This window comes from Zootoca vivipara, chromosome 5 (assembly GCF_963506605.1).
Source record: "Zootoca vivipara chromosome 5, rZooViv1.1, whole genome shotgun sequence".
Lineage (NCBI taxonomy): Eukaryota > Metazoa > Chordata > Lepidosauria > Squamata > Lacertidae > Zootoca > Zootoca vivipara.
This window is the reverse complement of record NC_083280.1, coordinates 71,837,458-71,854,170: the sequence shown is the minus strand read 5'-3', so window position 1 is coordinate 71,854,170 and position 16,713 is coordinate 71,837,458. Positions and strand designations below refer to the sequence as shown.

The 16,713-nt window shown below is 42.3% G+C and overlaps 1 protein-coding gene and 1 long non-coding RNA gene across 2 annotated transcripts; one reads left to right on the top strand and one right to left on the bottom strand.

The window, feature by feature from the left end:
* The first annotated feature begins 250 nt into the window (after positions 1-250).
* Positions 251-13,827, top strand: LOC118096140 (nucleolar RNA helicase 2). Its single transcript, XM_035137502.1, has 15 exons — positions 251-676; positions 1,480-1,737; positions 3,119-3,194; positions 4,784-4,962; positions 5,241-5,358; positions 6,742-6,927; positions 8,025-8,170; positions 8,857-9,006; positions 9,379-9,540; positions 9,784-9,903; positions 10,024-10,097; positions 10,510-10,669; positions 12,019-12,153; positions 12,715-12,759; positions 13,567-13,827. Exons 1-15 carry the CDS (start codon positions 266-268, stop codon positions 13,753-13,755), a joined length of 2,409 nt encoding a protein of 802 aa, XP_034993393.1. The 5' UTR covers positions 251-265; the 3' UTR covers positions 13,756-13,827.
* LOC132592169 (uncharacterized) lies at positions 8,886-16,706 on the bottom strand. The gene is made up of 2 exons (XR_009557628.1): positions 16,660-16,706; positions 8,886-13,528 (listed from the first exon to the last, which is right to left on the bottom strand). It is a non-coding gene; the product is annotated as an uncharacterized LOC132592169 (long non-coding RNA).
* Positions 16,707-16,713: the final 7 nt, after the last annotated feature.

Below are 16,713 nucleotides of genomic sequence, written 5' to 3'. Positions count from 1 at the left end.
ATTTACTGCTCGGCCTCAGGCAGCAGCGACAGGACTCGGGCCAGAGGGAAACGGTGCTGAACACTACGAAAACCTTTCGGCTTCACCCCCGAGGCCGCCCTCTCGCCTGCCACCTAGTGCGGCGGCACCGCAGAGCCAACGCGGAGAAAGACGGCGATGACTCGCCGAGGGGGGAGTGTCCGTTTACCGCGCTTCACCTCAGGGGAGGAGGAGCAGCAGGAGCTGCTAGCCGGGGACAGTCGCACTCGCCGCCGCCTGGGAGGGAATGGGCTGCCTCGGCCGCTACCTCACGCAGCACTGCGCCCGCTCGCCGGCCCTGCAGGCTTTGGGTCTCGTCCGCTCCCGGGCTTTGCCCTCCCGCGCCACCAGCGACCGCTCGGCTTCCTCAGCCCCCACGCTTCACTCCCCCTGTTGGCGGGGCTGGGCCTGGCCTAGAGCCGCCTCTCGCAGCCAAGCGCCGCCTCGCTTTCTCGTCAGCAGCGCCGCCGGGGCGGGGCTCTTTCCTTTCGCCCCGGCGTCGGCTTTGAGCAGCCGCTTTTGCCACCACCTCAGCGGAGAAGAGTCCCAGGAAATGCCCGCAGCCCCCCGGCCAGACTACGAGAGCGAGGACGAGATGGAGCCCCGCACCCCGATGGACGCTGAGGTCGCCCTAGAGGGCAGCGGCAAGAAGCGCAAGGTATCCGGAGAGGGGGAAGGGGGGGGGAGAAAGCGCCGGGCCGGCTGGGCCTCGTGGCCGCGAGTGGAGAGGCGAGCCGGGCCCTGGAGGAGGAGGAGCCAAAGGCGGCTTCCCTTCCTCAGCCGCGGCGCTTGGCGGCCGCCTAGTCGAATTGTCGCTTCTCGAAAGCGCAAGAGCGCGTGGGGTGAGCCTCTGCCACGCGGCTGCCTTTAACAACGTGGGCCTCGCCAGTCTTGCTTCTCTCCAACTCCCCCCCCCCCGCGCCGAAATTATTATATATTTTTTAAAGAAACCAAGCACTCCTGATTTTATTTATTTATTTTTTAAAAGGGGAAGTGCTTCACGCAGCGCATAGTTTGTAACTGCGGAACTCGCTCTCTCAGAAGGCAGTGAGTATGGCCGCCAACTTGGATGGCTTTCCAAGAGGATTAGGCAACGGGAGGATAAAGCCATCCATGGCTACTGGGCACGGTGGCCAAGCTCGGCCTCCCCAGTTGGAGGCAGCGGCGTTTGTTACTCACTTTATCTTGCCAAACAAGCAAACAACTCCCCCCCCCGATACATTATAGCCAGGGTGGGGGTTACATAAAAGAAAATCCCATCTACTGTACTTCTAAAAGGCAACAGAAGTAAGCCTCACTGAGGTCGGTGGGACTTTACATAAGGATGTAATTGCGTACAAACACAATGAACTGCATAGCTTCAAATCATATACCTGTAGGGGGAAATATATTTCCCCATGCCAGGGAGGGATAGATACGCCTGTGCATATTAATTTGAGGTTGTTTGTTTATTTATTGTAGAAGGATAAAAAAGATAAATCTAAAAAGCATAAAATGAAAATTCAAGAAACACCAACAGAGGAGAATGAACTGTCTGATGCAGAATTGGAACCACCCAAACCAAAGAAAATTAAGAAAAAGAAAGAAGTTTTTGATGACATTGAAGACATAATTGCAGAACACAATACAACATCCTCCGCCACTAATGGAGTTGGCAACTCAAAAAAGAAGGGTAATGTTGAAGAATCAAATACGGAATGTGAGAGTGACCAAGATCAGGTGAGATGATACCTTCAGACCTTTCATTTTGTATACTTAATTTCAATGGAATTTCAGTGCAGAAGTTGGGAAAAGTAAGTGTATTAACCCATGTACTGAGGCAAGGTGTAGTCATAATTCCTTTTCCAAGCACAATTCAAAGTGTTGGTACTTAATCTTTGAATCCTAACATGGTTTGGTACTTGGATACATGAAGGAATTCCTTTCTGTGTTTCAATGCCCGCAGGCTTAGGTTATCTGTGGAGACTCCCTTTGTGCCATCACTAACTGAAATGTAGATTGCAGTGAGAAAAAGTACCTGCTTGGTGTGGCACCCTGTTAATGTAAACTTGCTCTACAGGGAGGCTTTCCTGGTGACAACTTTATAATCATTTTGTCACCAGACGAAGACTTAAAAATTCTCCCAGACTCTTTAGGTTCCAAGTTTCAACTGTTTCAATTACTTATATCAGCTGCTGGTTTTAATTGTGATGTTTCATTTTTTGTTATTGTAAAGACTTTAAGGTGGTGTTTTGTTGTGGGTCACCCTGGGAATAATAGATGAAATAATAATAATTAAAAATAGAATGTACCTCATATTTTCATTTCCCAATCCACACATCTGTATTTTTACATTGGAGATGCAAGGGCATTTTGTTAACCTTGGGACTTCAAATGTACAGACCCAAGGGTTTGGGTAAACAGGCTGAAGGTGTCTATTTTCTGAGTTCAGTTTGAAGATAAAGAGCCATGTTCTTGTAGATGCCATGGCAAAAAATACTCTAACGTAGGGATGGGTAACTCTTAAATTGACTGAAATTACAGTAAAGCACCACAGTAGGAAAAACAGTAGTAACATCAAGATGAGTAGCACCAGATTCATTTAAAAAAGCTCATCTGATTAAAAGGTTGACAATGAAAAGACATAAGAGTAAATGTTTAGGGAGCATCCCTGGCAAAAGTCCCACAATTGAGGTGATGCAGTCCAAATGTCTGTGGTTGCTTTAGAAGGTGGGGTACCCAGAAGAAGGTCTCTGTAACACAGACCGCTGATGCCAATCCATGTACTGTAAATACTGAGATAGATGGACCAGTGGTCTGATTTGCAATGATGTAGCTTCTGATGTTCAATATAATAGGCTTGCTGTTAGTGTTTTGTACTGAGATTTCTGTTCTTGTCTTGTTCATCTATACAAGTTTATGAGAGCCTTATGTACAGGATATCTTAGTATCTCTTTCCTTCTATTCCTTATTTTCTCCCAAGATGTTCGAATCTGTGAAAACATTTACCAGATATAATAAACACTTGTTATTGTTTTCCTTTCGGAACTTCTAGCACTTTTTGGAATATTTTAAATTGATTTTCTATAACTAATCTTTTGCATTTAAAACCCCCCAACAGGAATTGACTGAAGAGCAAAAGGAAGGAGACTTTGCCAACTTTAATCTCTCTAAAGCAACTATTGACCTTCTCAAAGGTATGTTCTTTAAATGTTTACAGTCTGAAGCAGAACACTCCTCCTCTTCATCCCTCCCTGCCCATTTTAATCTTGCTCTCGCCAGGACTGGTTATTTGATTATGTCTTAGAACAGTGGCTGAGCAATAGTAGATGAGATTCCATGTAAGTACAGAATGATGCACATTGGAACAATAGTCAAAATTTACAAATACCCTGATGCATTCTAATTTGGCTGTGAACACCAAGGAGAGAGATCTCAGAATCATAGCTTAAAACAGCTTGATATACAGTGACAATGAAAGAAAAAGCATACAGTGGTGCCTCGCTTAACGAACGCCCTGCTTAACGAAATTTCCGCTTAACGAAAGGATTTTTCGAGCGGAGGTTGCCTCGCTAGACGAATGCGTTTTCGTCTAGCGAATCGCGGTTTCCCATAGGAATGCATTGAAATTCAATTAATGCGTTCCTATGGGCAAAAAACAATTCGAAAAAAATTCAATGCATTCCTATGGGACTCGCTAGACGAATTTTTTCGTTATAAGAAAAGACCCGTGGAACGAATTAAATTCGTCTAGCGAGGCACCACTATTTTGATACTGAGAATAGAAAATAAAATGGGGATGAAAATTTCAATATAATAACCAAACCATTTGTCTAAAATGCCAGTTCTAGTAATTAATGCATCTTTCTTAAGAAAGAAGTTGACTTAATGCATAAAAACCTTTCACACCTTTTTGTGGTGGCTATGCAGTGGTAAAGCCTCACAAAATCTAACACAAATTAATGATATATATACACAACTGTAATGTCATTTAATTATGGAAACCTTAACACACCTAATGAAAATGACAATTCGGACAGCTTCTAAACATTTTAGACCCATTTCTAGATCATAATGATTCTCTCCAAACTACAGCTTTACCTGAGAATTACCAAACTCTACTAAATTAAGTGATTAGATTACAGTTTTGTAATATTTCTTGTATATTTCTCTGTGTGGTTCTTCCCCACCCTGATCGTTCTTGTTTTTTTTTCTATCTTTAAGTATCTGAAAATATTTTAAAATTCTTTACATGATAATTTTTTATGACAATCTCTCAGTGTTAATTCTTGAGCATCCAGTGCAAGTTGACTGACTAGATTCAGTTAAGAAAAAAAGAGAAAATTTCTTACATGACTCAAAATGTATGACATTCATTGCTTAGATTACTAATTTAGATAACTTTGAAGAGGGGTTAGACAGATTCATAGGTAGCCATCAGCTACAATAATTAAATGCAGCTTCCATTTTAAAGAGGCAATAAACCCCGATTACTAAACAATAAAGATAAATACAGTCATCACATTTGTGTATAGCAAAAGCATCTTGCTAGGGAACTGCTATTAGACAGAATGCTTGACTAGTAGTACCTTGATCTACATTGGAAATGTAATTAGCAATGTATTCAATGAATCTTCACATCTGTTTTCTCTAATATATAAATAAAAACACTTGAATTGCTTTCATGCTATAAATTGGTTTTTTTTCGAATAAGCAATTGTCAGCTGTTTAATAATAATGATTTTACATCTTTCTATATAAAAGCCTTAACTGTATTTTTCCACAGCTCGTGGAGTTACCTACCTGTTTCCAGTTCAAGTAAAGACTTACAAGCATATTTCTGATGGCAAAGATGTGATAGCCCAAGCTCGGACTGGAACTGGGAAAACCTTCTCTTTTGCCATTCCTTTAATTGAAAAACTTCAGGGAGATTCCCAGGAAAGAAAAAGAGGCCGCACACCAAAGGTGAGTGAAATTGACTTATGCTTCTTCCCCATCCCCTGCTGCAGCCCCCACATGCCCCGAGATGTGCTCCACAAAGTTGGGAGACCCTCCAGAGCAGATTGGGCAGGTAGGAGGAGGAGATTTTCACCTATGCAGCTCTGAATATCTCCCACCATGTGTATAATAGTGTATGTTCAAGTAAAAATAAACTTGCAAAAATTCTGCAGATTTAAATAAAAGGATATTTCAGCCCATACTTTTACAACACTCAAATAACTGCATTTCAACGAAATGTTTAGGTTCTGGTCCTCACTCCAACCAGAGAGTTGGCGATGCAAGTAGCCAGAGACTTCAAAGATGTCACAAGGAAACTCACTGTGGCTTGCTTCTATGGAGGAACAGCATACAATGGACAACGTAAGAAATCACAACAGTCGGTTTTTTTGTGGTAGTAGCACTTTAAAAAAAGAAAGAAGGTTATCTGTGTGATTGGGGAGAAAACACAATTAAAATGTGAAGAAATAGTGTTACCTTTAGATTAGGCTCTATTAATGTTAGCATTAAAAAGGTAAAGGTACCCCTGACCGTTAGGTCCAGTCGCGGATGACTGGAGTTGTGTGCTCATCTCGCTCTGTAGGCCGAGGGATCCAGCGTTTGTCCGCAGACAGCCTCCGGGTCATGTGGCCAGCATGACTAAGCCACTTCTGGCGAACCAGAGCAGCGCACAGAAACACCGTTTGCCTTCCTGCTGGAGCAGTACCTATTTATCTACTTGCACTTTGACGTACTTTCAAACTGCTAGGTGGGCAGGAGCTGGGACCAAACAACGGGGGCTCACCCTGTCGCGGGGATTTGAACCGCCGACCTTCTGATCGGCAATCCCTAGGCTCTATGTTTTAGACCACAGCACCACCTGGTCCCAGTAATGTTAGCATTGGTGGTGTGTTATTAGGTGCTAAAGACACATTCACACTATATCCCTGCTTTTAAAACCTACTTATTAAAAAAACTGGTCCCCCTTTCAAACAAAACAGAACACAACAGTCTGAAGTACAGCCAAACCTCGGCTCCTGAACGCCTCATTTACCATACATTTCGGCTCCCGAACGCCAAAAACCCGGAAAAAGTGTTCCGGTTTTCAAACATCTTTTGGAAGCTGGACGTCCGATGCAACTTCTGCTTTAGTGCAGGAAGCTGCTGCAGCCAGTCGGAAGCTGCGCTTTGGTTTTTGAATGGTTTCAAGAGTCAAACGGGCTACCAAAACTGATTACGTTTGACAACCGAGGTTTGACTGTACTTCACTGTTTCACTTTTCTTGTGTTCAGAGGTGTGTGGGGACACTTGAAAGTTACCTATAGGAAATCAGTGTTGCTTAATAGGTAGGAAGGGATACCAAAAACTGAAGAAAAGAATTCAGGCTCCGTCCTATGTATTTTTTACTTGGATGGAAGTAACTTCCACTGTATTCAGTGCAGCTCATTCTCAGGTTAAGTGAGCATAGGATGGCAGCCTTAGATTATATCTTAAAGCAAAGGATTAATGGAAGCACTGACAAATGTCCAAATGAATATTAAAGTTACACATTTTGGAAAGTACCCTGCATGAAGGTTTGGGGCTCTACCAAAGTAGTTCCTGCAAACTTTAGAACATTGTCGTAAATACGTTCATTTGTCACAGGAAACCGTTTTTTTAGAAATGTGGTGCAGAGCTGTTTCATCTTCACATGGCACTTTTGTCACAATTCGTGAAACTAATTCTTCAGCAATTTAATACATAATCAACATTAACTTTCCTTTTCAGTTGATCTTATGCGTAATGGCATCGACATCCTGGTTGGGACACCAGGTCGAATTAAAGACCATCTTCAAAATAACAAATTGGACATTTCCAATCTAAAGCATGTTGTCCTGGATGAAGTTGACCAGATGTTAGACATGGGATTTGCGGAACAAGTAGAGGAAATTTTAGCATATGCTTATAAGAAAGGTAACTACTTCATCTGTTTATCTGTCATGTCAAGCCATAGAGCTCTCTTGTTTCTAGATCTGTTTGCTCAGCAGACACTGCAGTCCACCTTCGTCTCTCACCTGAATTGAAAGTGCTGTGGAGGATTGGTCAATCCGTAGTGGAGGATTAAATTTGAAAGCAATTTCGTCTTATTCTCTTTCAGTGTCAGAGGATTTTAAATATAATTTGAGCCCAGTGCACAATATTGCATATATATGAAGAAATGAGCAGTATGTACATTGGTTTAAAATTATTAAGATACTTTATTTTTAGATTTAAAAGTTATTTTTAAGTATTCTGAAATATCCAGTGTCGCACATTGCTTCTAAAAGGGAATGATGCTCTAAAAAGGTTTGGTATGGGGTTGTGTTCCTAATGGCATTTCAGTGATGTTTTTAAATTGGAGCTTCTTAAAACTGGAGGAGACTCTTGAGAGTCCCATGGACTGCTAGAAGATCAAACCTATCCATTCTTAAGGAAATCAGCCCTGAGTGCTCCCTGGAAGGACAGATCGTGAAGCTGAGGCTCCAATACTTTGGCCACCTCATGAGAAGAGAAGAATCCTTGGAAAAGACCCTGATGTTGGGAAAGATTGAGGGCACTAGGAGAAGGGGACGACAGAGGACAAGATGGTTGGACAGTGTTCTCGAAGCTACGAACATGAGTTTGACCAAACTGCGGGAGGCAGTGCAAGACAGGAGTGCCTGGTGTGCTATGGTCCATGGGGTCACGAAGAGTCAGACACGACTAAACGACTAAACAACAACAAAAACTAGAACAGGAAAATGCTCGCAAATAAAGCATGAGACACTGGATATACAAGACATGTGCATTCATTTGCGTTTCTATTTTATACTCTACATCTGCTTCTGTTGAATAGTAATACCTTGAGTGCACATGTTAAGAATTATCAGGAAGTAAGAGTGCACAAATGTTAATGTAATTTTTTCTCTTATTCTGAGTGGCGTTTTGCCTCTATTATAGATATGATGATTATAGATTTTCCTGTATTTTTAATTGTGGAAATTAGTTTAATTGGTTTAACTTTGTATGACAATATTTGTTTTGTGTTAAAGATTCTGAAGACAATCCACAGACATTACTCTTTTCTGCAACTTGCCCACATTGGGTTTATGATGTAGCAAAGAAATACATGAAATCTAAATATGAGCAAATTGATCTTATTGGAAAGAGGACTCAAAAGACTGCAATGACTGTAGAAGTAAGTAATTTCTTCCAGTGAAACAATATTAAATTTGTGTGTACCAAGTGTATTTCTTTTCTTTAAAAAACAAGCAAACAAGATAATTGGGTTGGATCCAGAGTTGGTTATACTTTGGTCTAACTGAAATCAATTGCTTTTAAGTCATAACTGATGGCCCACTCCTAGCCATGTCTACTTAGAAGCAAGTCCTATTGAATTCACTGGGGCTTAAAGGTAAAGGGACCCCTGACCATTAGGTCCAGTTGTGACCGACTCTGGGGTTGCGACACTCATCTCACGTTACTGGCCAAGGGAGTCGGCGTATAGCTTCCAGGTCATGTGGCCAGCATGACAAAGCCACGTCTGGCGAACCAGAGCAGCACACGGAAACACCGTTTGCCTTCCTGCTGTAGCGGTCCCTATTTATCTACTTGCACATTGACGTGCTTTCAAACTGCTAGGTTGGCAGGAGCTGGGACCGAGCAACGGGAGCTCACCCCGTCACGGGGATTCAAACTGCTGACCTTCTGATCGGCAAGCCCTAGGCTCTGTGGTTTAACACTGGGGCTTACTCCCAGGTAAATAGGGCTAAGATTCCAGCCTAACTTGTACCATTGATTTCAGTGGGAGGAATGTTCAACTAATTTAGCCTTTAGTCATAGCTTTTTTTATTGCTAACCAGCATTAATTTCATTTTCTGACAGCATTTGGCTATTGAATGTCATTGGTCCCAGAGAGCTGCAGTCATTGGAGACGTTATTCAAGTCTACAGTGGTAGTCATGGACGTACCATCATATTTTGTGAGACCAAAAAAGAAGCAACTGAACTGGCCCTGAATGCCTCAATAAAACAGGTGCAATGACCCTTGTTTTTGTAAAGGATTGCGACAAATTCAACTTTGCTTGAACTGACTGTGGGAAAGGATGTCTTGTTTGCTGTTAGGTGCCTTGCTGAAGTGGATGGCATTTTGGCAGTCTCACAATGCAAGTATCCTGTTTTCTGCATGAATGTATTCATGCAGCTATGGATATTTTGGACATCACACCTTTCATGAAAAGGGAGGGGAAATAGAAAATGGGTATGTCAGAATTCAGGGGAAATATTCTCTTGCATCCAAGATATGTCAGAGCTCATTTAAATTGCTTTTGGGGCGGTGAGGAAACTGATCCTTGTCATTTGTCATTTCTGCCAATAACCTCCCATTAACTCTGTTTTATGTACTTAGGATGCACAGTCTTTACATGGTGATATTCCACAAAAGCAGAGAGAAGTTACACTGAAAGGCTTTCGCAATGGATCATTTGGAGTTCTGGTTGCAACCAATGTAGCTGCCCGAGGTTTAGATATCCCAGAGGTTGATCTGGTAATACAAAGTTCACCACCAAAGGTAAATTACTAGTTCCTAGTGGAAAAGAAGGAACCCCCTTTAATTGTATGTTCATGTTGCAGGCCAGAGGTAGCTTACTTAAAGTGATACACAACATTGGATGCCACATATAGTGTTTTGTGCAATCTGTCTTTCCTTTTGCATAGCTAAACACTTGCATGTCAGTAAATGTGAATGTTTGGCTTCTCTGTAGCTTTTTGGTAAGATTAATATAAGCATTTCCCACGACTTTCATTTGTGAAGGATGTAGAGTCCTATATTCATCGTTCTGGGCGCACAGGTCGAGCTGGCCGAACTGGGATGTGCATCTGTTTCTATCAGCGCAAGGAAGATCATCAGCTGAGACAAGTAGAACAAAAAGCGGTAATTATCTTCTTCCAACTTTTTTGTGTCATTTATATGTTGGCTATCTAAGCCACTGCATGTGTCTCCAGGGGTGGCTTATTACTTGAATAATATACATACTCTTACTCTTAACTTCAGGGGATTACATTTAAACGCGTGGGTGTTCCTACAGCAACAGACATTATTAAGGCTTCCAGTAAAGATGCTATCAGGTACTTCATTCTTTGTTTATTTTGAACTTAATGCAGTGTCCAGCGCATGTCATGAGTTTCCACCATATCTGTCCAAGATTAGGAATATTGATTTAATGAAGACAGATTACACTTCACAGCCTTCTATTTTAGCTCACAAGAACAGTAGCACTCTTGCACATTTTTGTTTTTCTGCAGCATGATATTCAGCACTTTTGTCAGTTGTGGGGAGTGTTAGCCATTGGATACAACCCTAGAATTCCAAAGCTGCCATCCTATACATGTTCTGAAGTAAGCCCGAAATAGTGGGGTTTGCTCTCCAGTAAGTGTATTCAGGATTGCAGCCTTGTTTAAGCTTCAATATCTCCTGTGTTATAAAATGTACACTTATCATTTCAGCAGTTTATATTACACTGACTAATCTTTTGCTCAGATCTTTGGATTCCGTTCCTCCATCTGCCATTGACCACTTCAGACAGGCAGCTGAACGGCTGATAGAGGAAAAGGGGGCAGTGGAAGCTCTGGCTGCTGCACTGGCTCATATTTCTGGAGCTACTTCCATTGAACAGCGTTCTTTGCTCAACTCGGATGCGGTAAATACGGCATGCAGTTGCATAACATATAGTCTAAGATCTATTTTAAGAATGATCCTAGTCAAACTTTCCTGAAAAGACTCTCGCATTATTTGGGTGACAACACAGTGAAACTGCCACACCCAAAAGGTCACACACACACACCCCGCACATACTGAATGTACCAATACATTTTCTTTTTGACAAAGGACTAGCCAGTGTGGTATAATGGTTAGAGTGCTGGACTAGGCCATACAGTTCACTCAGTGACCTTGGGTCAGTCACTGCCTTTCAGCCTAGCCTACCTCACAAGGTTGTTGTGGGGATTAAATGGGAGAGGACCACATACGCCACCTTGAACTTGGAGGAAAAGGTGGGATATAAATGCAACAAACTAAGTAAATGAACAAATAATATTTGAGCCATAATTAAGTGATCGTGCATGGGCCATGTAATTCCTTCTTTGGCAGGGAATCTTTTCCTCCCACCACCAAGGATAAAACACACATTCATAGACATTGAATTTTGTGATGGCACCAATATTAACTACTGTTAAGGTTATCCAGGATTCCCTTTTAACTGGAATTTGAATGCTGCTTATATCTGCACTGGCCCTAAGTGGAAGTCAGTTGTATGACTGGCCTCCCAATGAGGATGTATTAAGGATTTAAAATATAGATTGGTTTTATAAAAGTTGAACAGTCTATTTGGTAGTTTCACTGAATTATAGTGGAACCTTTTTGTACCCTATGTTGTTTTTATTAATAATAATCAAATTCTTATACCTCATCCTTCATCTGTGGATCTTAGGGCGGTTCACAGCATAAAACTACAAGATAAAAACACATAATAAAAAATAACCCCGCCCTCTCTCAAAAACACAATATATAGGATGTCAGTCAGTCAAAAACCTGGTTGAATGGGAATGTTTTCACCTGGAGCCTAAAGTTGTATAATGAAGGTGCCAGGGGAATCTCCTTGGGGAGAGCATTGCACAGAGAGAGAGATGATCAATCTTTCCAGTATAAAGGCCCTGTTATGCATCACCTCCCACCAGACAGCCCCTGTTGACATCACCAACAAGGCCTCGCCTGATTGTAAGGTCCAAATACGGTTGATATTGGGAAGGTACTCTATTAGATACTTGGGCCCCAAGCCGCTTTGGGCTTTAAATAGGCTAGTACTCTACTAACACCTTGAATTTGGCCTGGTGGTTCAATGACAGGCAGTGTGGTGCTTTCAGGATTGGTATCACATGTTCTTATCAGGCTACCCCACATGTAAAGACCTTCATCAAAGCTCTTAACAATTAACCGGTTATATCCCTCTGCTGTTATTGTAAATATCTATTGCTGCTTGCTTTTTTAAAGGGTTTTGTGACCATGACACTTCAGTGTTCAGTAGAAATGCACACCATTGGCTATGCTTGGCGAGGTCTGAAAGAACAGCTGGGTGAGGACATTGACAGCAAAGTGTCCCGAATGCGCTTTCTTAAGGGGAAGACGGTAAGAAATATTGACCTAGACATTTCGTAGGTATTTGCTAGTTGAGCATTTTATAGTATTTGTTTTTCCTCATCTGTTCTGATAACATGCAAAGCACAGGTTTTGCACTTGAAAACCAAATTGGTATTGGTGAAATGATTTGAGGATGAATTTTATAATTGGAGTTAGTGTTGTCATAATACGGTACATTTGAAATATGTAGAGTTGAATTTTTCAAGTACTGTACAGTTATTACTTCTGGTTAATGTTAATGGCTGACAAATCCTTTCATCCTTCTCCATTTGACTTGTGTTTAGTTATTAAAAACCAGCCATCTGTGTTTATCCTCATCAAACTTTTCTGGTTCTTAATGCTGGTCTGTAAAATACTTGGCCTTCGCCAGTACTTGAACTATTTACTTAGACACTGCTCTATAATTTTTTTGCACAAATCAAATGCCGGCACTTTGTCAGTCACTTACTGTTGCATCTTAATATGTGAACTAATAAGTTTGCCTTCTTCAAAATGTTGCAGATTTCTTTGTTCAATGCCTGACGGTCAATGTCTCTCTCTTGTATTCAGGGTGTGTGCTTTGATATTCCTGTAGCTGAACTAAATAAAGTACAGGTGAGAAATTGCTACTTAATGGATTTTTTATTTTCCCCCACTTTATTATTAATACATAAATGAAGAAATATGACCTGCTATCATTATAAACACATTAAATTGGAAATGTTGCGTTTTAGGAAGAAATTGGTTTAAGAAATTTAAGAAATTTAATCAAGGAACCTGATAGTTTCTGATCAATGGAACCTGATAGTTTCTGATCAATGGAACCTGATAGTTTCTACTCTTCTTTATCATTAAATACCTCTTGCCCAAGAATTGATTCCATTCAGGGCAACCCCATCACTTGGTTAAAACATGTATTTTATCAGATTATGTCTAATAACTAGAGGCAGTGTAATTAATTTTTCAATGGCTGAATAACATAAAGTGTTATCTAAACCATTGTTTCCCAAACTTGGGGGGGGGGGTCTCCAGCTATTTTTGGACTACAGTTCCCATCATCCCTGGCCACTGGTCTTGCTTGCTAGAGATGATGGGTGTTGTAGTTCAAAAGCAGCTGGAAACCCAAGTTTGGGAAACTTATCTAAACACTAGTTAAAGTAAGAAATATGGCTTCTTTTTTTACAGAAATGCTCACTTTTGGAAGTTTTGAAACTTTCCTTTAACCAACTTTTGTTGGTCATTGTATGGAAGAAACATATAAGAGGAAATAATAGGTTACCTTGAGGTGTCAAGAGGCAATATAACAATACTTTTCTTAACTTACTTTGATGCCTTGAGGGGGGAATCTTCCAAACTTCTATCCTTTTATTTTATGTGATGAGTCCTGATTGTAGAGATAACAAAAAAATTGTTTTTTATTAGCAAACATGGCAAGATACAAGACGCTGGCAACTTTCTGTGGCAACGGAATTGCCCGAGCTTGAAGAATCGCGTGACAGCGGCCGAGGTGGTGGCTCGGATTTCAGGAATGGAAGGCGAGGTGGCGGCTCCAACAGGCATGACAGATTCAGAAACAGGGGCCAAAAAAGAAGCCATAGCCGGGCTTTTTGATCATTTGTTAATGTCATACACAACTGGGACTAAATCATTTGTTTTATCAGAAGTAAAGTTGGTTACACTTTCCTATGTGTTTTTTATTGCTAGCTTAGATTTGTCTCATTCATACAATTCTGGCTGCATAACTCATTTGTTGGGGTAGGGAAACGAGAGTGAATCGTTCTAGTATTGAATGTTACTAGGTAATTTTGCAAGGACTTGTGTCCAGAGTTTGCTTAATTCCCCCTGAAAAAGAATTGCTCTGGGGTAGGGTAGGGTTAGAGGATCCTCTGGAACAATATGTGGTTCTAGGGGACTGCACAGGGAGTGGGGAATTTGACAAATGTTGCCTCCTCCTCTCCTCCCCCATTCCACTAGCAGGATTTCACCACTCGATCAAAAAACTGTGGACAGAAGGAGCCATTGTGTTTGCAGAATGCAAAGTCCGGATCCAACCCAAGGGCTGCTATGCCATCCCTTTGTGCTAGCTAGTGTGAGTGGATGGTGGTGTAGGATCAGGAGCCAGCTGTACTAAATGCAGTGGTGCTCAACCCCAATCGTCTACATTTCTCTTAAGGCCATAATCATGATCACTTTGCTTGGCGGCTGACAGATGGCAACACAACCTACAGCTTTCTGAGAGCTGCTAGGCCATTGTAGTAGCCTTGGAGGGAAGCTTTGGAGAAAATTACAACTAGCCAGGGCAGCTCATCAGCTGTCCTGCTCCGCTGCCCACTTAACCCACAATGTTGTTTCAGCTTTGGTGGCAGAAGGCAAAGAGGTGGGAAGTGACAGGAGAGCAGTACGGTTGCTAGGGAGCTATCCTATCATGAGTGTCCTTCCACAGCTCACCTGAGCTGTTTTCTTGCAAAAGGTCTCAGCTGAAGAGGCTGTTTTGCACCTCTTGACATGGAGCAGGGAGCAGGAGAATGGATTAAAGAACATTGAAGCTATCGGCCTCGGGCAGGCCTGGGAATCCCTCCCACTTTCTCCATCTGATATTTCAGATCAGGTTGTTAGTGGGACAATCACATTTCAGTTATGTGACATTGCAATTATGTCAGGTGATGGATGAGCTGGTGGGTTGCCCTGCCCATAAGTCAAAGTAGGCCCACAAGGTTGGAGCCAAACAGGTTCCTCACCCCTGGTCTAATGGGTAAGTGTGCGGGGTTGGTGAGAGGAAGTGTTGCTGTGGGTCATGGTTGTAGGTGGGTTTGGCAAGCAGCACAAGCTGGGGTGGACACCTAGTGTTGAAAATGAGAGAGGTTGGCCGCAATGCAATGCAATGCAACGCAACCCACCCACCCCACCCCGCCTCAGAGCCAATCACATCACAACCCTGTGAATCTGAAATAGTGCTGAACAGGCCACAAAGGGCAGGTTTATATCACCAAACTCCAGAACAAGCTACTAGCTGCACTTTAAAAAAACAGTAATGATTTATTATTTATACCCTGCCCATCTGGCTGGGTTTCCCCAGCCACTCTGGGTGTAGGTGGCTTTTAATGTTTTAATGTTTGGTTTTAGACTGTTGTAACCCATTTTGGGACCTGCTGGTGAAGGGTAGGTAATAAAAGAACAATACACATTAATACACTATTATGATTATGATTTACTGCTTAAAAGCATGAAAATGCATCATGCAGAAGAGTATAAGAGGGGAAGTGCCTGTGATCAGTAAATAAAACAACACAAGATCACAACATTGGAGTGTGAAAAAAATCCTTCCCAAGTTAATTGACCAGTCTGGTAAATATTTTATATTTAAATATTAAACCATGGGGATTCTCCTGGGTCCTCTCCCCTCTTCTTGGGGGTTTTGGGTTCCAAGTTAGGAACCATTGTAAATCTCTGGGTTATGAAAAATCATCTTTAGATCCAGTACTCGACCAAAGACGACAGAGTGTCATGACCAAAGCAAACGATGAATTTTAACAGGGAGAAATGTAAAGTACTACACTTGGGCAAAAAAATGAAAGGCACAAATACAGGATGGGTGACGCCTGGCTTGAGAGCAGTACATGAGAAAAGGATCTAGGAGTCTTGGTAGACCACAAACGACATGAGTCAACGGTGTGATGCAGCAGCTAAAAAAGCCAATGCAATTCTGGGCTGCATCAATAGCACGTATAGCATCTAGAATCTAGATTCTAGATCAAGGGAAGTAATGGTACCACTGTATTAGTAATACTACCGCTCTGGGCAGACCTCACCTGGAATACTGTGTCCAGTTCTGGGCACCACAGTTCAAGAAGGATACTGACAAGCTGGAACGTGTCCAGAGGAGGGCAACCAAAATGGTCAAAGGCCTGGAAACAATGCCTTATGAGGAACGGCTTAGGGAGCTGGGTATGTTTAGCCTGGAGAAGAGAAGGTTAAGGGGTGATATGATAGCCATGTTCAAATATATAAAAGGATGTCATATAGAGGAGGGAGAAAGGTTGTTTTCTGCTGCTCCAGAGAAGCGGACACTGAGCAATGGATTCAAAGTACAAGAAATAAGATTCCACCTAAACATTAGGAAGAACTTCCTAACGGTAAGAGCTGTTCGGCAGTGGAATTTGCTACCAAGGAATGTGGTGGAGTCTCCTCCTTTGGAGGTCTTTAAGCAGAGGCTTGACAGGCATCTGTCAGGAATGCTTTGATGGTGTCTCCTGCTTGGCAGGGGGTAGGACTGGATGGCCCTTGTGGTCCTTTCCAACTCTATGATTCTATGTGACACCCTTAAGGACACTTTAAACTACAGTCGTGGCTTCCCCCACCCCCGCAAATTATCCTTCCAAGGCGATAGCTTGTAGGGTGCCAAGGTGTTACTGGGAAACCCCTGTTCCCCCTCACAGAGATAATCACAAAACTACGATTGAGCCCAATTTCCTCTGCAGCCGCGTTCTTTTCGCGCGCGTTGCCTTTAGCACCCACAGCAGCCTCTGCTCACGTCTCCTCTCCGTCCCTCGGCCGCCTGTGACGCCATCC